Source organism: Nilaparvata lugens, chromosome 3 (assembly GCF_014356525.2).
Source record: "Nilaparvata lugens isolate BPH chromosome 3, ASM1435652v1, whole genome shotgun sequence".
In the NCBI taxonomy this organism is placed as follows: Eukaryota; Metazoa; Arthropoda; class Insecta; order Hemiptera; family Delphacidae; genus Nilaparvata; species Nilaparvata lugens.
The window spans coordinates 344,897-368,659 of record NC_052506.1 but is presented as its reverse complement, the minus strand read 5'-3'; the positions used below and the strand labels follow the sequence as shown (position 1 = coordinate 368,659).

At 37.9% G+C, this 23,763-nt stretch overlaps 2 protein-coding genes across 2 annotated transcripts; one reads left to right on the top strand and one right to left on the bottom strand.

Annotated features, from left to right (window-relative positions):
* Nucleotides 1-319: 319 nt before the first annotated feature.
* LOC120350698 (tyrosine--tRNA ligase, mitochondrial-like) lies at nucleotides 320-23,301 on the bottom strand. Its single transcript, XM_039425281.1, has 5 exons — nucleotides 23,093-23,301; nucleotides 19,871-20,087; nucleotides 15,547-15,828; nucleotides 11,358-11,535; nucleotides 320-526 (listed from the first exon to the last, which is right to left on the bottom strand). The coding sequence occupies exons 1-5, from the start codon at nucleotides 23,299-23,301 to the stop codon at nucleotides 465-467; spliced, it is 948 nt and encodes a 315-aa protein (XP_039281215.1). The 3' UTR covers nucleotides 320-464.
* On the top strand, nucleotides 7,655-8,946 carry LOC120350153. The gene is made up of 2 exons (XM_039422573.1): nucleotides 7,655-7,920; nucleotides 8,455-8,946. The coding sequence occupies exons 1-2, from the start codon at nucleotides 7,801-7,803 to the stop codon at nucleotides 8,839-8,841; spliced, it is 507 nt and encodes a 168-aa protein (XP_039278507.1). The 5' UTR covers nucleotides 7,655-7,800; the 3' UTR covers nucleotides 8,842-8,946.
* Nucleotides 23,302-23,763: the final 462 nt, after the last annotated feature.

The following is a 23,763-nucleotide window of genomic DNA, read 5'->3' as shown; positions in this document are numbered from 1 at the left end:
TCAAGTCTACTATTCAAAGATCCGAGTCAGCTGTTGACAGGACAATAACGCTGGAGACACACGAGGTCTGCTATCCCTTCATAGTGAATGATTTAATAGAATCAATTTACCTAATTTGAATTGTTCTGTCCCAAAAATTTGAACGTTAGGAGCTCATATCTCAAAAAGTAATGATCGGAAAAAGAATGCTTTCCTGAGAAAACTTTTTCATTTTGATAGCTTGATGATAACAAATCGAAAAACTATGAAAAATATCACCAGTAGAAAGATTATTTAGCCTTTGCACAGAGATTTGAGGAGAAACTCAGAATAATACATACAACTCTAGCCAACGTAATCTTATGGGCAGAATGTGAACAGTATCGCTGAGCAGTTCCTCATGATTAGTAATCTTCTGGTAGTTGATGGAGAATCCGCCAGCCGCTATGATTCGCCGCGCGTCTTGGTCGCTGGGAAACAGCCGGCTACAGGGAAAACTGCAGAATGTTCAGACCTGGCTCCATCAACAGGTCCTTCACCACAGCTCCTGTAATAATAGAATATACTCTCTCTATATGTGTGTATATCGTATGAGAACACCTATATGGAATTTTTTCCTTATGGCTACTTTTAAATATAAATAAAAATATGAATAAAATAACTATCAATCACTTGAGAATGACATTAGTAGCCGATCATGTCGTGACGAAATAATTTAAAAAAGGTGCTCAGATTTATAATTATTTTTATTTACACTCATATCGGTATGAAGTCTCAATAATATTCAACTAATGTCATCAACTGTATCATAATATTCATGATTCGTCAATAAGTTGATAAAATATATAAATGTATATCTATACAAATAAAAATCTAGCCTCAAATTTTGACATTCAATAACTTTTTATGTGTGCACCGAATTTGATGATTTTTCAGTTGTGTTCGTTATGTTCAGGACCAGGTTTATAACCTTTCAATTCAATTCAAATATTTTTATTCAACAAATGTACAGATACATTGAATAACGTCATATATAATAAAATAACAAAACACACAAAAAAGTCAATAAGAAATTCATCACAATCAAATCTGTAAAACTTCTTCAAATGAATATAAGTACAATCCTATCAGATATTTTTTCAGTTTAGCTCTAAAAATTGTCAACTCCTCTATGGACTTTAAATTTCGGGGCATCACGTTAAAATATTTATCTCCCATGAAAGTTGTCTTCATTTTGAAAAATTCTAAATTATGTCTCTGTAGATTCTTCCGGATCTAGTATTATATCTATGTGAAATACTACTTCTCTTTTCTAAATCATTGAATTTTTTAAAGTCATTATGACATCAAAACATATTGCCCATAGACTGTCAATATGCCTAGCTGAAAAAAAAATTGTTTCACCGAGTCCCTCCTTTTAATGTTCATGATAATTCTCAGTGCTATTTTCTGCTGAACTAATATTTTGTCCAAGTTTTTTTCGATGTGCAGCCATAGATACACCACAGGCCTCAAGCTATATTGGAATGAACCAATGCGTAGTAAATGCTTTCAGAGCATTCAGCCCACACACATTGGTCATACGCCTAAGAGCAAACAGGCCTGGTGATATTTTCTTCAGCACATGATTGACATGCTTGTTCCAAGACAAATGTTCATCAATCACCAAACCTAGGGATTTTGTGCTAGTTAAATGCTCTAAAATATTATCATCTAATATAATGTTTGGACTTGAACCACCTCTGCACTGCCTAGTTGAGAAAGGGACTACAACTGACTTATTAGGATTTAGGAGGAGATTTCGGCTGTTCAAAAATTTATTGATTGCTGTTAGACCCTGTGCTGATGATTTCTCCACATCCTGTACTACCTATCAAATTTATAATCCAACTTCAGGACTCTTTCCTATGGTCTTTCAAAGTTTACATGTAATCCTTATGGGAGAAGAATTTGTGAGCTGGCCACACACAGAAATAAAAATCATTGCGTCATACAACAGCCGTCGGTAGATAGTAGACAAGAGTGTGTGCTGCTTCATAACCGCCCATGTATTTTATTCTAAACGCCCCGACTGAAAACAAAATGACTGTTCTGTGTGTCACCATCCAGCAGTGCGGCCTCAGGTTGAAGACTTACATGCTCTAGAGACATTGCTTTGTTTCGAATAATTGTGCTGTCTTCGGTGTTCAGAATTTATTGGTTTTTAGTAAATTATTTATTTTGCAGTTGAAAAATTATCTATATAAATGAAATGCCGCATCACGCCTCCTCAGGTGTGCATCCAGCTAAAGTTTGTCATGAGATGTATTAAACTATTTGGCGGTACGGAGTTCGCTGGGCCAGCTAGTGAAACATAAAATTTGAGGTAAATATTATGTGTTACTAAACATAATGTGATTATATGTGATTTCTACATCTATTTCTTCCAGCCACTGCAATGCATCAGGTGTACAATTTATGAGCTTCTATGCCTAGGACATTCGTGGAAGATATGTCTCATGCTCTGTTTCTCTGATCCACATTCGCATTCAGCATACTCTTATTATAATCTAGAAATATATCATAATTCGAGAGAAAAATACTGTAGTAAATTTGATTATGTGAGAAAAACAACATCTATTAAATGTTGTTCGTTTTCTTCCATACCTTTGTATTATCAATTTAATGTTATTCGTGAGTTGTTTGAAGAAAATGAGTGTTACACAAAGTGCGCCATTTGAAAGAACTTATTGAAAGTACTTATTTGAAAGAATAACTAGTAGATCTGTGAACAGTAGAACTCACGCAGTATTCTCATCCACAAGTACCTGTTTGAAACTATAGACCTTATGGAAATACAGCAATAGACTGGCTTCTCCACACATCTGTGTAATCACTTGTCAGCTGATTTATGATGAATAATTTTATAGTCTGATTTTTACTCTAATATTGGCGTATGAAGGAGGCTCCTTTTTCCTTTTATATTATCCTTGAAATGCAAAATTCCCAAAAACCTTGAATATACGTCGACGCGCAATTAAAAAAGGAACATACCTGTCAAATTTCATGAAAATCTATTACTGCGTTTCGCCGTAAATGCGCAACATATTAATAGAAATGCCAAACCGTCGACTTGAATCTCAATAAAAAAACAAAAGTACTTTAGATATTGTTTCAATCTTTTTTATATGAGAATACAATATCTCAATTTTTTTCCATGCAGTCTTGAAAATTACATCAGACCAATGGCGACCCCCATTACTCTGATAAAGTCGATTTTTGAAATTTCGTTGCAGTATATGAATGGCGTCGCGAATGTTGTTCTTGAGGTGTGCTATGGTCCGTGGTCGATCGACATAAACCAGGAATTTCAAATAACCCCATAAAAGTCGCATTGAGGAAACGCATGTGAAAATGAGCCTTGTCAAATGACCGCGTCTTGAGGCAGGTTGTCAATCAGCATATCACATGCATTTTGACGGGCAACAAAATCGCGTTTAGTCAATTCTTGAACAACAGCCAATTTATAGGGATGAAGTTGAAGGTCTTCATGGAAAATTCGTTGAACAGTGGAGTCAAAAATTGCATTAGCAGCTACGTGTTTGCGAGCTGAACGCCGGGGAAAACGCACACCTGACTGCCTCACTCTTTCAATATTTTCTGGAGTTCTGATGGTTCGTTGAAGTCCATTTCAGGGCTTAGCGACACTTCCACACTCCTGAAATGAGTTAACCCACGACAGAATCGAATTATGGCCAGGAACGAGTCTGTGGGGAGTAATTTCAAATCGAGCAAGGAAGGTGATCGACCATTAGAAAAATACAAGGAGGGGTTCAAGTCTATTCATAGGAGGACGGTCGAGGGCAGCATCGGCGGACTGAGGCCAAACCCAGTTTCTGGGGGGTATCCACCCCAAATAAATGCCGAAGGGAAGAGCCTACTCAGAAGAACCCGCACCATCCTCGCGCAACTGAGATCAGGCTATTCTGTGATTCTGAACAGTTACATGTCCAGAATCGCGGAGGATGTGACCGATGTCTGTTCTGACTGTGGTAATGGACCCCACACCACGGACCATCTTTTTAGTTGCCCCACGAAGCCGACAAATTTAACAACCGCCAGCCTCTGGACCGACCCTTGCGGGGTGGCCCGCTTCCTGGGCCTTGAGACGGAGGAATGGTGATACGGCGGGGTCCTGAGTTGCTACAACAACAGCAACCATTAGAAAAGAAGCTCCCAACTGCGAAGGCCCGCTGCTCTCTGGACCGGATCATGATGGCTATTTACTTGAGGGAGGATAAATTTGAGAACTTCCCCCTCCAGATGCGCCCCCTCCTGCCCCTCTACAAGACTAATTCAACGCACGGGAATTTTCTCAAATAAGTAAGTTTCTCTGGCGCATTTTAAAGGTTTATGCAGGTAGCATAAACACTTTTAGTTTTGACCAGAAAGATACAAATTTAAAGGGAATCTAGCGACAGATATGTGCGATTGCATGTCAAGAGCTGACTCACTATTACCCTATCAAAAACGATGCATGTGTGATAAGGGTCTAGAGGAGAACGCACACAGCTACAGATAGACATAGGCAGACAGATGTAGAAAAAATCAAACTTCTGCATACAGACGTAAAAACTGGAGAATGATTTTCCTCAGTCTGTCTGCATACGTCCGTCTGTTGCTGTATGCATTTGCCTTAATGCCTATCTCATTTTTTCACGATTCTGTGACACTAGTCTGTATAAAATGAGTTGAGACTTGGCCCTCCACTCTAGGGAATTAGAGCGCTGCCAATTCGTGTAAAATTTCGTCTTTCTCAAATTTTTAATCCAACCACAGAATTTTAATGTAGAATATCATCCCCGATATTCCAGTAGAAGTTTCAGGGTTGAACGATTAGAAGGGAATTTAATTTTTTTGTAAAAATTAACATCGCGAAAATATGTTTTTCCTCCACCTACTGTCCAAAGTACTTACTTTTCACTCTAGATATACAAATAGCTATTGATATTGTTATTGAGGATAATACTCTTCATGTCTCATTAGAACTAGTAACACCCAAGTCCTTGAGTTTCATCATCTGTAGATGACGTATCTCTAGATATACAAATAACTATTTTTAATTACTTCTCTCAGAATTAGAGGATATCGGTATAGTTAAGAACTTTATCGCCAAAATATGCTCTTCAGACTGCTTTTGACAGTTGGGAAAATATTTTCTAATATCTCTGAGAAACTTCGTCGCTCTCACCAATTACTTGTCTTTTGAAACAAAAAGTTTCTAACATGTCGACAATTTCATGTTTCCTGGTCCAGACACCAATAGAAAGATACATTCTCCCGTTATTTTGAAATAAAATTCTTACTTATTACGATATCTCATAGAGAAAGTGTTGAAAGAAAAACATATTTTCGCGATCTTTTCAATTTTATCAGAAAAATTCAATTCCCTTCGTCAACCCTGAAACTTTTTCAGCACTACGGAATATCGGGGATGATATTCTACTAACAATTCTGTGGTTAGATTAGAGATTTGAGAAATCGCAATTTTACACGAATTGGCAATGTTGTAATTTTCTCGGATAGAGGGCCAAGTCCCAACTTCATTTATATAATATAGAAATAATTATATAGTACATTTTTACATAATCTCTACTAGTTTCAGCGTTTATGCCGTTTTAAAGTGTTATTATTTATAAATATGTAGTTATTTTATATTATTGAACAATTCAAGTAGCCCAATTAAATAATGTTTAATAACATAATAATTTATAATCGTTGTATCTGATTTCCTGTACAGTTACCGTGTATGGTGATATATCACCGATCCATTTATAGTAATAAAATTATTGGTATCTTCAATATTTTCTTCTTCTTCCCCTTCTTCTTTTTTTCTACCTATTCTCCTCGTTCATCTTCTTTCAACAGAAGTAGAGTGGGTGTAAAAAAGGAGGAGATTATGATAATACTATTGTCTCAACTTGAGTACGTACTTAACAGTTTGCTTTTATCAGAGTACCGTACCTATGCAATTAGCATGACAGTTTTTAGAAAAACATAACTGGCAGCATTGAATGAGTGGTAAGCGTTGTGGTTTCTATAAATAATTCTGACAGTATAAAGTGAATTTCACCTTAGTACTGACATCATTGTCATCGAAATTGAGTTTGCATATTTCAATTTCAATTTATTCGGTATCGTCTCAAGCTCTCAACTGTACGGTTAGCGAATATGTAGAGTAAAATCTGATTCACTATTAGCATTTGAATTCAGCTTCTGCTTAACAAATATAATGATAAATTCGGAACTCAGTTGGAACTGTGCTGTTTGTTGTTAGATTAGAGTGACCTGGTGAATTCAATTCTTTTTTCAAACTCTGAAACATCTTCGGAATTCAGTTGGAAGTGAAGTGTCTGAATTCTCGATTCAAAGTGACCTGGTGAATTTCGTTCCGTTTCAAAATCAGAAACCTTTTAGAATATTTGAGATTTATTTGGAGGTGGTTTGTCTGTATTTGGCAGATTTCGTTATTTTTTTGAAATCCAACATTCTCAAGAAAATCGACACATGGGCTCGACTGCAGGATGGCTGTTTCCCGAGATTCTGGAGGTGATCTTCTCGAATCTCGAACTGAGGGATTTGGTGGCCTGCAGTGGCGTGAATCGAACCTGGAACGAGGCAGCTAACAACGCCAAGCTGTGGAGAAATTCGTGAGTAAGAAAGATCTCAGCTGGCTGCCAACTAATATGAAATGTGAGTTGCATTCCTCCTCCTCATCTTCCTCCTCCTTCACAACTGATCAAAATTCAAATGCATGCCTCGATCAGGGTTCGTCATCCACTTTACCAGCATCCAATCCTTACGACAGATCATTCAACAACGAAATCAAATGAAACACAACTGGACCAACGGTTTTATCACAGAATGCCACTTGGATAAGACAGAATATGGTCTCACATACAAGGATTTCGAAGACACTTGCAGAGTAGAGTACCCATCAAATACGCCACAAGACTGCATCTACTACCCTGTATTAAAGAAGCATGAAAATGGGGAAAAATTCCTAATTTTATTCAGAATCGAATCGGAGTTGAAGGTTGTTTGTAAGTTGTCAGTAGACTTTGAGATATATAGTGTTCTCATGTTCTGTGTAATGAGAGACTACATAGTGTGGCTTAGGGATGACGGAGTATTACAATATATTTTTCTCTCAACATGTGACAAGTGTGATTCTTCATTCAAGGACTGTAAAGCTGCGTACACATATTCGCGCTTCCAACCCGCACCGAGCACGCTCCTCCCTCGTACCACCCTCGTACCGCCCTCGTACCACCATCGAACCACAGTCGCTCCGCCCCCGCTCTGCAGTCATGAACGTTACGGAAGATGTTAGATCTGCTCGCGTTCCCCGGTCGAACCACTGTTGCTCCCCGGTCGATCATCAATCGCTCTGCTGGAGTGACGTTCGGTTGCGGAGCAGAGCGAAAGTCTGTACGCACCTTATGGTGCAAACTTTGGAAACATTGAACATTCCCATCGTCGAATATGCATTGATTGGTCCCATATTAGTTATTACCTCAGCATGGACACTAACCACATAGTAGTTTCTACATGTGAAACCCTCCGTGTGTGGAATAAGAAATCTCTTCAATTAATACTTTCACGTTTCTTCAGCCTCTAACTCATAAACCTGATTTATCGTTTGATGGTGACTATTCTGTATGCTTAGATCATGGATACTTAATTAAATGCTACTCCAAATATTTGAAAGGTCGGCCTATAGCGCTGATTACAGAGTATAACTTGGAAGCTAAGAGGAAGAAACGAACCATACTTCTTCAAATGGAAGCACTCATTCACAAAGTCGAATGCTTTGGAGACCTTGTTGTGACTAGTTATCTAGAGGAAGAAGGAAAATCATCTACAAATGTTTACCAAGTGCGTCAAAAGTATAACCTGAGAATAGTTATTTGTGCAACTAGTGCGCAAAGTGTCAGTTTGCTGCACCGAAAGAAACGTTTACGCCCGAGCCGTAGGCGAGGGCGGAATGGTTTCTTGAGTGCAGCAGAGGAACTTTGCGCACGTATTCACATTAAGTTTTTCCTACAGTTACCAGTGAATATGAAAAGTGGGTAATTATGGGTAAAATTGCCTGAAATGCATCAAATGTTTTTCTGTGTAATTTTATTATTGATAAAAACCTTAATCCTAAAATCCTAAAGTCCTCGTTGTCCTTGGTTATAATATATACTTAATAATAATTAGCGCGTTGTGCTTGGTTGCACCTCTGCTCACTATAGCAGCCACAGCAGTCACTGTTACCAACTTCATTTTGATTTTGCTGCACTGTTGCTCCATATACCTACTAAGTATTTTGCGTTGCCATGTTGCAAATCTGGAGTGCAGAAAAAATTTTCCCGCACTAGAGCGGAAAAGTGATTCTTTGCGTTCTGTAATCAGTGCAGCAATGGCCACTTTTCAACGTAACTGTAGGAAAAAATAATCTTCTCCTATTACTGTGATGACGATGATATTCACATGACGATGTACGATTTTGTCGGAAACTCATTTCTGATCTACCATTTGCAGCGAGGCTATTATCAAGAAATCGAGCTGTCAACTGGTGTCAAACGTCCTCTGCGTCGACTTCCCACTAATTGTCGATGGGTTGTCAACTTATTCGATAATCTGGCCGTGATACAAAGGGGCGAGTACCTAGAAGTTTGGGATTGGAAGAATAATTCCATATGTCACGTCCTGTATGATGATCATGATAAAAAGCAATATGCACCCATTTTAGAGTTTACTACTGGAAAATGGCTGATGACTAGCAGTAACAATCACAATTCGGAGCCCGCTATAAAAGTTTATAGGTGTAAGTGAGTTGGTATGAGTTATAAACAAATAGTATTTGAGCTTAGAGTAGAGGGTGAGCATAAATTATTAAAAAAAAATCATAGGTGAATAAAAGAATAACGAATAAATGTAGTTACATGAATATTGATCTATTGAAATAGTTATTTGTATATCTAGGGTGAAAAGTACTGTTTTTTTCTCCTATCTTTCTACACTGCCATTATAACGTGGACATCACTATAGCTCGACTCAATCGTACAACTTCAGTCGAGGATACTCCAGTCTCTCCACCTCAAGACGTTTTTTCTCATAGTCACTACTTCAGTTCCATGCTACTCCATTTTCTAACCTACTTTATAAAACATACGTATAAGATCTATTTCGTCACTACTTAGCATGTAACAAATTTTATAATAATTATTATGAATATAATTGTCTTATCTAATAATTATTATTTTCTTATCTAAAATGATAAAACATCACTTTCATAAAGCATAACCTCACCTTCATTAAGGCTGTTCAGTAATATAGTACTTAACGTAACAAGTCCGGTAACGATAATTTACCGCATAAGTATGATTGTTTCTGCCCGAAACGTAGTTGAGGGCAGAATTATCATACGAATGCGGTAAATACGTTACCGTACAAGTTACGTACAATATTTTTTGTCATACTTATCTGAGAAAGAATAATATTGCTGAGAAACAGAAACCATTACCTGCTGCTGTTCGAGCTACTGCATTCTATAAACATGACCTAGCCCGTAGCGCCTAGTTCATAACAGACAGACCCTTCGAGCTCAAATAAAATGATAAAGGCCTAAATTATAAGATTTCAGATGAGTTCTTATAACTTGAAAATCCTTAAATGAGTTCTTTAATTATTTGAGTTAGTATATTAATTACTCAGATGTTATTAGGACTCAGTAGAGTCCTAACATACTCGACTGTAAAGAGAACATAATGATCTCTCTACAGTATAGTATGCTGTAATGAAAATCACATGTTTTCTTGTTCTGCAAACAGCTGTTTACCGGCTTGATTTAATGCATGGAAAACAGCTGCAATTGAGTAAGTATGACAAAAACCATTTTATTTTTATTTAAATTGGATAATCTATTATTGTTAAGCTCATTAAAAGAGTGAGAAAAAGTAGCAACTGAAAATTTTAAGTGGTCTAATAAGCGAGTTATGGGTTATTGAAGTACTAAACTCCATTTTCTTTCCAGATCATAAACGGTTTCGAATTTTCCATTGGATTTTTTTTAATACATTGAGTATTATCATTGGCTTTGTCCTAGAATGCGTTTTTCGCGATTAATGCCAAAATAAACAAGTTATCGAATTTACAAAAAAATGTTAATTTTTTATTTATGAATGATATGGGGAATAAAATGTTTTAGTTTGGAAAGATTATTTTTTTTTGAATTTTTATGAGAAGTTCTAATAATATAGTCGAAACCGTTTATAATCTGGAAAGTTAGCACTTCAACAACCCTAACTTGCTTATTACACCACTTGAAAATTTCAGTTGCCAATTTTTCTCTCTCTTATAATGATGTTAACAGTTATATTGAAAAAGATTATCCAATTTAAATAATAAAAAAGTGTAACGAACAGCCTTAAAAATGCACGGTACTACGCAACTCAAGTCGAGACTCGACCAAAATGTCTAGTCGACGCTCGACTCAGTCTCACAGTCGTGAAGTCGCGGGTAATAGAATCGACTGGTCTGAGTGTCACCATTTGAAAACACAAGCTGTGTCGAGAAGAATTATTGCTATTTATTAGCAAACATCATGGTCATTATTGTTATGAGTAGTAAAATCTATCAATGCTCTTATTATTATTCTAAATAAGTTTATATTTGATAAACAAGGAAAATTATAATCATTTTTGTTTCAAAGTTCCAGTTAGTGAGAAGTTGATAGGAATAGTGCGTGCTGATACAGTCCTTTTTGAAAAATTGATATATCAACTGTTGGACAAGAAATTAACTCATTGAAATATACTGTTCCCACTGTCGCAGTCTCTTCTCGACTTGAGTCGCGTAAGTGTGAGTTGAGCCTTGGACCTCTCTTTAAGAAAATGCACAAGGGAAATTATAATAATTTTTGTTTCAAAGTTCCAGTTAGTGAAAAGTTGATAGGACTGGTGCGTGCTGATACAGTCCTTTTTTGGAAACTGATATATCAACTGTTGGACAAGAAATTAACTCATTGGAATATACTCTGTTCCCACTGTCGCAGTCTCTTCTCGACTTGAGTCGCGTAAGTGTGAGTTGAGTCTTGGACCTCTCTTCAAGAGAATGCACAAGGGAAATTATAATAATTTTTGTTTTAAAGTTCCAGTTAGTAAAAGGTTGATAGGACTGGTGCGTGCTGATACAGTCCTTTTTTGGAAACTGATATATCAACTGTTGAACAAGAAATTAACTTATTGATATATACTCTGTTCCCACTGTCGCAGTCTCTTCTCGACTTGAGTCGCGTAAGTGTGAGTTGAGCCTTGGACCTTTCTATAGGAAAATGAACAAGGAATTACCTTTGAAAACACTGGTAACATCGTTCCACGAGAGTTGACTGAGGATGTCGACGTTGCCATTGTAGAGCGCTTCGGTGGCCAGATGTGCCGCCTTCAGGCCTTCCTCACCGTGCACCAGGGTGGTCACCTTGTCAGCCAGTCTCTTCTGCGCCAGCCACAGTTCAGGCCTTGTTTGGTGCTAACAACAACACAATATACATAGTCATGAATGCTTTTCAAAAGCCTTAACTACCTCAACTTAACATTAGACAATAGATTGCATCTCTATACTTAATTCAAATATTTTTATTCAACAAATGTACAGATACATTGAATAACGTCATATATAATAAATCATCAAAACAGTCAATAAGAAATTCATTACAATCAAATATGTAAAAATTCTTCAAATGAATATAAGGACAATCCAATGAAGATGCTTGATCAAGACTTGACCTAACCTAACCGATTCAATTGAATTGATTTCATGTTCTTATATTTAATAGTTAAATTAATCTGCAATCCGTACAAGAGATTGTTCAATTAAAAATTCGGAGAGAAAATGTTGGAGAGTAGTTTCATAGAGAAGAAAATGCATAAGAAGATATCGTATAGTAGGGCGTCCATGTTCCAAATTTCACTGTCAACTCAAGTGTAGGGTTGTGTGGCAGAGAGGACCAGGAGTCCTAACTCCGCCCTAATAAAGGCAAATAATCAATCAATCAATCAAGCCTATAGTCCTATAGTGAGGTCCACGTTATAATGACAGTGGAGAAAGATAGGATAAAAACGTTGCCGATCCTCTGTCTTGTCAATGCCTTCTATAGACGGTAGCTGATACAGGTTTATTGATGTAATATTAACGGTTCATTCTCGTTTAAAATAATCAATTATTTTATTAAGCAAGAAATTATATTTTTCAATAATTTCATAATAAATATGAAAATATTGTTAATAATTATTAATTCTACATTGCTACAAGACTATCTGGCAACAGAACAAAGCGAGAAAGAGATAGCGCTATCCGCTTTGTTGAATGATAGACAAGGATAGCAATACAATTGCTAATCAAACACTGCCATTATAACGTGGACCTCAATATAACCAATGCGATGGAATTGATTTCATGTTCTTATCTTCAATCCTTACAAGAGATTTTTTATTAAAAAATCGAATAGATAATTTTGGAGAGTAGTTTCATAAAGAAAAAATTTCATAAGAAGATGTCCCATGGTATAGGGTGTTCATGTTCCAAATTTCACTGTTAACTCAAGCCTTTTGTATAGCAGTTCTTTTTCGTGAAGCTATGTGACGCTGGTAGTCTCTCATAGTGTGACGTGAAATTTGGAACATGGAAACTGACTTTATAAAGTGATTGAAAACACACATTTTTTATTGTACACATCCATATTATTTATAAGATTTGTACACAGGACTACAGATTCGTGTTGAAACTAACACATTTTCAGCTTTACATATTTAAATATCCAATGACGTGATCAAGGCCAGGTAGATCGTGGATAGATCGTGCCAAGAACATCTATAAAAGCGAAATGGCACTGACTGACTGACTGACTGACACTCACTCACTCACTCACTCATTCACTCACTCGCAGAACTAAAAATCTACCGGACCAAAAACGTTCAAATTTGGTAGGTATGTTTAGTTGGCCCCTTAGAGGCGCACTAAGAACGTATTTGGGAAAATTTCCAAAGATACGCCCAAAATCTGCGTTTTTAGCGTTTACTCAGCTTTATCGAGAATAAATGAACAGAAAATGTTCAAATTTAGTACAGAAGCTCAGCTAGGGTGTAATAATGTTGTGTTAGAAGGAATTTGCAATAACGTCAAAGATACGCCCAAAATGAGCGTTTTTGATTTTTCTCAGATTTATCGAGAACAAATGAACAGAAATTGTTCAAATTTAGTACAGAAGCTAAGCTAGGGTGTAATAATGTTGTGTTAGAAGGAATTTGAAATAACGCCAATGATGCGCCCAAAATCAGCGTTTTTCTCAGCTTTTCTGCGTTTTCCCAGTACTTTGACTTTCTGAAGGAATGTAGCATGCTCAAATGAAAAATGCAGGCGAGCGGAGCGTGCCCGCTGATCTCATTTTTGGACGATCCAGTCGGGGGTCCAGGGGGCGGAGCCCCCTGGCTAGACGGATATGGCGAGCGAAGCGAGCCTGACGGCTAGTATTACATAAACTATAGGTAGCATTACAGTCCAGCAAAGTTTTAATCAAAAATATACCTGGCAATCAAAAAGTCTCTCCGCAGTACCTGCGTTCTGTTTTAGCTGAAGATTGTGTTCTGTTTAGAAACCCGTTCGACAGGTTACTCCCACTTTTCCCCCCCTCTACTGTAATGAATGTACACGAAAGTTTAATAGATTAACACCTTGCTATTGTTATAAATACTTGTTTTTGAGTTATGGAGTGTTTTTTTAGTATATAGTTCACTGCGGAGGGACTTCTTGATCACCCTGTACTATAACTGCGAAAGAAGCCACTTCCAATGATAGTACATCTTGATAATGAGTTCTTGAATACATTGAGTGGGCCCGCCTTAACTGAGTTTGGCAGGCAGTTGAACATTCGCACAGCCAACCTGGAAAACTTTCCTTCACTCTTGACAGGCGACAGCGCGGTCCAAGTTGACCCTCCCTCGAGTTCCATGTGAATGCACTTCCTCTCTTCTGGTGTAAAGATGTACTGGTTTCAAAACGAGACTGCAGTACAAATCTAATAAACGTGGATGTGACAAAAAGAAGACTGTGTGTTTTCAGTTATGGAGATATTCCTATTCAACACATTTTATTATAACGTTGATATCACTATACTAACCTTCCTGCAAACATCACCAATCAACTAGACCGAGTCGATTATTTGTCAGTTCTAGAGCATACTTTAGACTCTACTAACCTTCCTGCAAACATCGCCGATCGACTCGACCAAGTCGAAAATGAAGTGCTTGAGTAGAACTTAATCAGTTCTGGAGCATACTTTAGACTGTACTAACCTTCCTGCAGACATCGCCGATAGACTAAACCGAGTCGAACTTCATCAGTTCTAGAGCATACTTTAGACTCTACTAACCTTCCTGCAAACATCGCCGATCAATCGAGTTGAACTTTATCAGTTCTAGAGCATACTTTAGACTCTACTAACCTTCCTGCAAACATCGCCGATCGACCGAGTTGAACTTTATCAGTTCTAGAGCATAATTTATACTCTACTAACCGTCCTGAAAACATCGCCGATCGACTCGACCAAGTCTAAAATGGAGTGCTTGAGTAGAACTTAATCAGTTCTGGAGCATACTTTAGACTCTACTAACCTTCCTACAAACATCGCCGATCAACCGAGTTGAACTTTATCAGTTCTAGAGCATACTTTAGACTCTACTAACCTTCCTGCAAACATCGCCGATCGACCGAGTTGAACTTTATCAGTTCTAGAGCATAATTTATACTCTACTAACCGTCCTGAAAACATCACCGATCGACTCGACCAAGTCGAACATGAAGTGCTTGAGTAGAACTTAATCAGTTCTGGAGCATACTTTAGACTCTACTAACCTTCCTGCAAACATCGCCGATAGACTAAACCGAGTTGAACTTTATCAGTTCTAGAACATACTTTATACTCTACTAACCTTCCTGCAAACATCGCCGATCGACTCGACCAAGTCGAAAATGAAGGGCTTGAGTAGAACTTATTCAGTTCTGGAGCAGGTTTGAATTGTTTTGTTTTTGAGATTGATTTCTACATTTCGATGCAGGTTTGATGCCTAGTGAGATCGGACTCCCACTATATAATTGTAACGTGCTATAAATTTTCGGTTCTAAATTTATTGTCTAAATTTAATATTTTCTAAATTTGGCTTAGTGGTTTTGTGTTTTGTATATGTTTGGACTTTATAACATCAAAATGAACTTTATTACGAAGTGAAAGGTGTAAATTTAAAGTATTGTGATCACTATAACCTTAGTGTCCGGTTTCCCATTAGGGAACTTTGGACTATATACGGCGAGGTGGAACTACCCTTGGGTCTCCCCACCACTCAAGGCCATATGCTAATAATATAATCAAAAGTTCTGGAGCATACTTTATACTCTACTAACCTTCCTGCAAACATCGCCGATCGACTAGACCGATTCAAAATTTATCAGTTTTCAGTTCTAGAGCATACTTTAGAATCTACTAACCTTCCTGCAAACATCGCCGATCGACTCGACCGAGTCGAAAGTAAAGAGCTTGAGCATGGTTTCTACGTCGGCGTCGGTGGTCCTCACCAGGTGCTGGTAGAGGTCAAACGGTGACGTCATGTCCGGGCTGAGCCAGACCGCGTTGCCAGCCGACTTGCCAAACTTGGCGCCAGACACAGTTTTCACCAGAGGCAGAGTGACGCCGTACACCTCCGTCCGGCTCAGGCGGGATATCAGCTCGTGGCCTGCCGAGATGTTGCCCAGCTGGTCGCTACCACCTGCCTTCGGGCCCATCAACAAATCAAATTTTATTTTCTTCAAGAAACAGTTTACAAAACAATTTCAAATACATCACATAACTCCCAAAATAAACAATATTGATAGGCCTACTTATTGACCAACCGAAGTGAGGTCTAAGATTCAAGTCGACGGTTTGCATTTCTCGTTATGTTTATTTTTATGGCGAAACGCGGAAATGGATTTTCAAGGAATTTGACAGATATGTTCTTTTGAATTTCGCGTCGACGAATATAATATATTATAAAAGGTTTATTAAATTTTGCATTTCAAAAGGAAAAAAATGAGTCTCCTTCGAACGCCAATATTACCATAAAAATCAGACTATAGAATTATTCATCACTAGCTGGCCGGCGAACTTTATACCGCCAAATAGTTTAATGCATCTCATGACAAACTTTAGCTGGATGCACACCTGAGGAGGCGCGATGCGGCAATTGATTTATATAGATAATATTCCAACTGCAAAATAAATAATTTACTAAAAATCAATCATTCTAAACACCGAAGACAGCACAATTATTCGAAACAAAGCAATGTCTTTAGAGCATGTAAGTCTTTAACCTGAGGCCGCACTGCTGGATGGTTACAAACAGAACAGTCATTCTGTTTTTAACCGGGGCGTTTAAAATAAAATACATGGGCGGTTATGGAGCAGCACACCCTCTTATCTTCTATCTACCGACGGCTGTTGTATGACGTAATGATTATAACAGCTGATTTTATTTCTGTGTGTGGCCAGCTCACAAATCCTCTACCATAAAGGCCATTCCACACAGCACGTGGCGTGCGTGGCTGGACGCACGCCACGCCGGCTACGCTAGCCACATGCCAATTCACACCGCCACGACTGTTGCGATGCTATACCGGCCAAGTTTCCCGTCAGTATGCAGGAAGATGTCAACTCCGACGGTCCCGTGGTGTGAATCTGGATTTTCTCGTGACTTACCTAGGTTTGATGACTCCAGCAGCAGCAGCAGTAGTAGTAGTGATAATGAGCTGGTTTTATTGTATTCGGTGACAGCACGGGACCAGTGGGTCCGTACATCCAATCAATAACAAAAGGAAGACCTATGGCGAATTCCATCATTTAATGCGTGACCTTGAGGCTGACAATGATAGTATATTATGTTCTATACGATAGTATACGTTCTATACGATAGTATACGTCCATTATACGGTATGCGCATGCTCGGACCAAAACGTGGCCGGACACGTTTGAAAAGATCGCTGAGAGAGCGAACGGTAGCCACGCGTGGCTAGTATAGCAAGCGTTGCCGCGTGGCCGTGGCTGCTATGTGAATTGCTTCATTTGATTAGCTGGGAAGCGATGTTTTGAATAGTAGCTAGCGTGCGTGGCTGGACGCACGCTAGCTACTATTCAAAACATCGCTTCCCAGCTAATCAAATGAACCAATTCACATAGCAGCCACGGCCACGCGGTCAACGCTTGCTATACTAGCCACGCGTGGCTACCGTTCGCTCTCTGAGCGATCTTTTCAAATGTGTCCGGCACGTTTTGGTCCGAGCATGCGCAGTACGTATACTAGACGTATATAAATGTAAAGAAAATAAAAACTCAGTACCCTTTTTTTGAAATATTTTATCACAACATGTTTCGGACATTTATGCGATTTTCAAGTGATATCAGAAAAGAGATAAAATATGGCATATCAACTAGACGTATACTATCGTATAGAACGTATACTATCATTGTCAGCCTCAAGGTCGCGCATTAAATGATGGAATTCGCCATAGGTGTTCCTTTTTTTTTTGATTGGATTGTACTCACTGGTCCCGTGCTGTCACCGAATACAATAAAACCAGCTCATTATCACTACTACTGCTGCTGCTCGAGTCATCAAACCAGGGTAAGCCACAAGAAAATCCATATTCACACCACGGGACCGTCGGAGTTGACATCTTCCTGCTTACTGACGGGAAACGTGGCCGGTATAGCATCGCAACAGTCGTGGCGGTGTGAATTGGCATGTGGCTAGCGTGGCCGGCGTGGCGTGCGTCCAGCCACGCACGCCACGTGCTGTGTGGGATGGCCTTAAGGATTACATGTAAACTTTGAAGGACCATAGGAAAGAGTCCTGAAGTTGGATTATGAATTTGATAGGTCATAAACCTGGTCCTGAACATATTGTTTATTGTTTTTGAGGGACGAATTCAGGATCCAAGGTTCAAAGAACCTCCACACGTCTAACGACCAGTTATAGAATAGACAGTCTAGAGGTTATGTAAATTATAACTTAATTCCCACACTATTTTGAGTCCCAAAAATGTATGTATTTTGTCAAACAATGGACTAAACCAGCATGAAACTATATCTCAATGAAATTTAGGCCTTCAATTTCAAAGTTGAGTCAGTTACACACACATATTAATTTTTGAATGTTCGATTTTCTGTCAGAATGAAATACCAGATTGAATTGAACTTGGCCAACACCTGAACACATCATCTGTTCGCAAAGTTATGTTTAATCTAATATAATTTAGAAGGACGGCAGGAATCAGATGTCCGAAAATCAAAGTGTGTGTAACACTACCTCCGTAAACAAGGACGTAGTACATTCGTGTACGTCAGCACAGGTAGGGCTCCTACACCAATGAAAATTCGTTGATTTCAGCTGATCTATATCAGCTAGTTTTTTGATTGGTATAGTACCCCTACCTGTGCTGACGTCACACGAATGCACTATAGCTTTGTTTAAGGAGGTAGTGGTGTAACTGACTTGACTTTGAAATTGAAGGCCTAAATTTCGTCAAAATCTAGTTTCATGGGTGTCTAACTGACTAACTATCACTGTATTTGAGAAATTGAAATGTGAGATTCATTTTCAAATCATAGAAAAAATAATAGAATCGTTACTATATAAGTTTATGAATTAAGATAATTATATCGAGACAGGAGTGGAGGCTTTCTATTGAACAAATTGGTTTATTCATAAAATATTACATATTCACAAAAAAAAAAGGTGTTATAAGTTACATGAATTAATTCTCCCTGCCTGGATGATTTGTCCGTGTGCAGGGAGGAGTCGCAAATTATCAGACAGAGGGCAAAACACTAGCAATAAAAATAAATTACAAACTATGAATAATAAATAAATTTGAAAGAATAATAAGAGAGTTTATTTTAATAATAAATTGCAAAACTAAAGATAGGAAAAAACAATAAAGAATAAAATAAAAGTGTCAGCTCGACGGCGGTAATATCGAGTAATATAGCTTATTAGCGTGGTACTGTGTGTAATATTTGAATGTTATTCTGTGTTCAGAACTAGAAAATATTCATCTATATGGAGAATGTAGAAGAGCCCTCGCAGCATCTGAACCGATGCAGAGCAGCCCCCCTGCCACTCTCGCTTGTAGACGGCAACGCTAACCCCCTCAGTAGTTGAATCTCGGCCGGTACATTACGGTAAAGCAATGGGCTAAATGAAAACAGTTTCCAAGTTGAATTGAATTACTTAAACGGGGAAATTGAATATTTATATGCAATCTGTTTCTAGTGGATAATAATGTTGAATTTCATTGAAAGAGAAAGTTACTTTTTTTTATAAAGACAAGTAAATTTTTTATAAATAATTGTTTATATTTAACACAGGGAATTCTTGGAAAGTGAATGTGTTGGAATGTGTTTATCTATGATTTTTGGCCAATAGTGTTTAATAAGTGCTCTCTGTGAGACCGCAACAGGACGCAGGACACCCAAGGAGGCACCGCCCCACGCAAGATGTCATACTCAAGCAATGTCTGCACATATACATAGTAGACAGAACGACAGTGTCCAGCACTCAGGACCCTTCCCAGCTGTGCAAAGGCATAATTCATTTTACGCAACCTCTTGCTGAGGTACTGCACATGGGCCAATTGTTAATGACTTCTGTTATGAACATCAGTTAATAACAAAAATGTTGAAAACTTTTGTTATTAACTCCGGTGAAAACCCAGCTTAAGTGTTTGAAAGGTGAACGCTGTCGAGTGGACTATTGCAATGAGGCATGCAATTGATTACCTGGAAGCGGCAGTTGTACTTCTGAAGCAGGTGATACCAGTCATAGGCCTGGAAGATCTGATAGGAGAACTCGGTGTAGCTGAGGCCATGCTCACTCTTCAGTCGTGTGTCGACACTTTCCTTGCAAAGCATTGTGCCCATCCGAAAGTGCTTGCCTATCTTCCCAACGTACTCCAACGCATTCATCTTCTTGTACCAACTTATGTTATTCACTACTCTGCAAAATAGATAGTACGAATGTTAGCAGAGGAAATTAGAATTGAATATAATTGACCGAGCGGAGTGAGGTCTAAGATTCAAGTCGACGGTTCGGCATTTCCCTTGTTAAATGTTTGAATGTTTAAATGTTTATACGTTGCGCATTTACGGCGGAACGCGATAATATTTTTCATGAAATTTGACAGGTATGTTCCTTTTTTAATTGCGCTTCGACGTATATACAAGGTTTTTTGGAAATTTCGCATTTCAAGGATGATATAAAAGGAAAAAGGAGCCTCCTTCATACGCCAGTATTAGAGTAAAAATCAGACTATAGAATTATTCATCATAAATCAGCGACAAGTGATTACACAGATGTGTGGAGAAGCCAGTCTATTGCTGTATTTCCATAAGGTCTATAGTTTCAATCAGGTACTGTGGATGAGAATACTGCGTGAGGTCTACTGTTCACAGAACTACTAGTACATGTGATATGCGAGCTTCATAAATCCATCTCTACGTACCAATTAGAAGTAGATGAATAATATACAGTTTGGTTCACAGTTTTACCCAGGTTGGTCATAAAAAAATAGTATAGGAAGATATCCCATGATATCTATTATATTACGCGATCAATTTCTGTACATTTATATCTGGTTATTTATGTTCAAAGGATCTCCAAAACGGCTCTAACGATTTTCACGAAATTTGGAGCATAGTAGGTTTATGATATAAAAATTCGATTGCACTAGGTCTCATCCTTGAGAAAACTCGCTGAACGACATTAAAAGGATAATATTATCATCTTGGCTGAAACAGCTGAGACTTTTAGTAAAAAGTGAGCGAGTGATTCTGTGGAAACAAAATATCGCATCCCTGAAATTCATAAGCTGACGTATAGCCAGCTGTAAAATACTAGTAGTTCTGCGAACAGTAGACCTCAAGCAGTATTCTCATCCACAAGTACCTGATTGAAACTATAGACCTTATGGAAATACAGCAATAGACTGGCTTCTCCATACATCTGTGTAATCACTTGTCAGCTGATTTATAATTAATAATTCTATAGTCTGATTTTGACTCTAATATTGGCGTATGAAGGAGGCTCCTTTTCCCTTTCATATTATCCTTGAATGCAAAATTTCCAAAAACCTTGTATATACGTCGACGCGCAATTTAAAAAGGAACATACCTATTAAATTTCATGAAAATCTATTACCGCGCTTCGCCGTAAATGCACAACATATAAACATTAAGAGAAATGCCAAACCGTCGACTTCAATCTTAGACCTCACTTCGCTCGGTCAATAAACACGATCATTTTAGAGAATTGTGTTCTGTTTATCAATTAAGAAAAATAACGAGCGAAGCTCGGTGCCCCGATATTAGATAGTTTATGTTCCAAATTTCAGGCCGATTTTTGTCGACCTCAAGCTAATTATTGTCGACCTGGTGACAGTATATTATTACTGTTTTGGCATGGTAAAAGTGTAAGAACGGCACAGTATGAGACACTACCAGCGTCACTTAGCTTCGTGAAAAATAACTATACTAGGACTATCAGCTTGAACCAGGACTGTCATTTTAAAAAGTGAATTTGGAACAGAAACGCCCTGTACCATGGTATATCTTCTTATGCTCTCTTTTCTCTATGTTTTGGTTTACGGTTTTTACTTTTTGAGTATTTTTTAAACTGTGTATTGGGAGGAGAAATCTCGAATTCTGTCAAGAGCTACAAAATTGCAACTTTACAAAGCATTGGTGAAGCCTGTGGTGTGTTATGGATCGGTGCTTACTGCTGGAGATATACAAAGACTGAGAGTTTTTGAAAGAAAGGTGGTGAGAAGACTCTTGGGCCCTGTTTTTGAGATTGGTCTCTGGAGAGGAAGAAGAAATCTTGAAATAGAGGAATTCTTGAACAATGAAGACATCGTGCGGTCGATAAAATCTGGTAGAATAAGAGAGATGGGGCATATGTTGAGAATGGGAGATGGAAGAGTGGTGAAATGTATATGGAAGGAGAAAATATATAACAGAAGAAGAAAAGGTCGACCCAGAAATAGATGGACGGATGATGTGGAACGCGATCTAAGGACGCTTGGAGTTCGTAACTGGAGGAGGCAGGCCGAGGATCGAGACAGATGGAGATGCTATGTGAGGGAGGCCAAGGGTTTAAAGACTGTAGAGCTGAGGAGTAAGTAAGTAAGTAAGTATTGGGAGGCGTACACTTTAATCGGGGTAGAAACCTAGGGGTTTTCATATTCATTCATTTATTGGACAAAATACTACAATCATAATAAATTATGACATTGAAGGAAAAACTAGGCTGAGCCTGTACTATTTCTTCAAAAACGACTGTATAATCTTTGTTGTATGTTGGTGTTGCGTGAAATAAATAATCTTATTCTTATCAAGGATTAGACTCTGACCTGTTCCGTATCACATCAGCATAAAAATAAAAAAAAACAGCATAAAATACATTGGAATAAAATTTCATGAACTTGTTAGTAGATGATCAAATTTTCTTGCCAAATCGCTTTCAAGTTAACTTCAATAGTAGGCATACTTAATTTTATTATTTATTTTGTTTGCTACTGAAAGTATTGAAAAACTAGGCTGAGCCTGTACTATTTCTCTTCAAAAACGACTGTATAATCTTTGTAATGTTGGTGTTGGGTGAAATAAATTAATCTTATTCTTTTTCAAGGATAATGCTCTGACCTGTTCCGTATCACATCAGCATAAAAAAAACAGCATGAAATACATTGGAATAAAACTTTATGAACTTGTTAGTAAATGATCAAATTTTCTTGCCAAATCGCTTTCAAGTCAACTTCAATAGTAGGCATACTCAATTTTATTTTTTTTTTGCTACTGAAAGTATTGAAACACAATATATGATAAATCGAGTATATAAATCAAGTGATAGAATAAAAGGGTACTTGATTCATTCTATAGTGTTTCAAATGGACTTGGAATCTGGAAGTTGAAAATCTACAAAAATGAGAAATTAATTATACATACATGGGTGGTTTTAGAGGTTCCTTGCCATTTTTGTCATTCCAAAAATACTTTTCATGATTGTCGAAGATGGTCTTAATGTTATCTGTGATGCATCGACTGTTTTCAGCAACGATTTCAGCGGATTGTAGTTCACGCTCCTTGTTTCTACCGCTGGGGTCACCTATTGACCCTGTAGCACCTCCCACCTGTGAAACGTACAATTCTGTCATTTCCAATCCAAACCTTTGTCTAAAAACTACTAAAATTCAATTAATTACTATAGTGAGGTCCATGTTATAATGGAAGTGGAGAAAGATAGGAGAACAACGTTGCCGATCCTCTGTCTTGTCAATGCCTATCTAACTGATACCGGTTTATTGATGTAATATTAACTGTTCATTCTCGTTTAAAATAATCAATCATATTTTATCAAGCAATAATTTTGGGGGTATTCACAATGTTGGAGTTGCTGGCTAAGTCCAGCTATTTGCTAACTCCTGCTATTTGCTAAGTCTGTGTTAGCTCAATGCTATAGTGGTACGATAGAAAAAAATTGCAGACGAGATAGCAGATAGCGCAGGTTTGAGTCCTCTAACTCTAGCTAACTCTGTTTAAAGGGTGGCCATATTTGTTTTAGTCATATTTGGTAGCAAAAGTGAGGTTATAAACTTTGAGTTACACAAATTATCCAC

Bases quoted from the DNA above. Each gene is read 5' to 3' on its own strand.
- LOC120350153 (XM_039422573.1), top strand. From the start codon at position 7,801: ATGGAAGCACTCATTCACAAAGTCGAATGCTTTGGAGACCTTGTTGTG. The intron at 7,921-8,454 runs ATAGTTATTTGT...TAACTGTAGGAA, and splicing joins GTCAAAAGTATAACCTGAGA to AAAATAATCTTCTCCTATTA.
- LOC120350698 (XM_039425281.1), bottom strand. From the start codon at position 23,301: ATGACAGAATTGTACGTTTCACAGGTGGGAGGTGCTACAGGGTCAATA. The intron at 15,829-19,870 runs GTAATCAATTGC...ATGGGCCCGAAG, and splicing joins AGTACAACTGCCGCTTCCAG to GCAGGTGGTAGCGACCAGCT. The intron at 11,536-15,546 runs GTTAGTAGATTC...TGTTGTTGTTAG, and splicing joins TCGGCGATGTTTGCAGGAAG to CACCAAACAAGGCCTGAACT.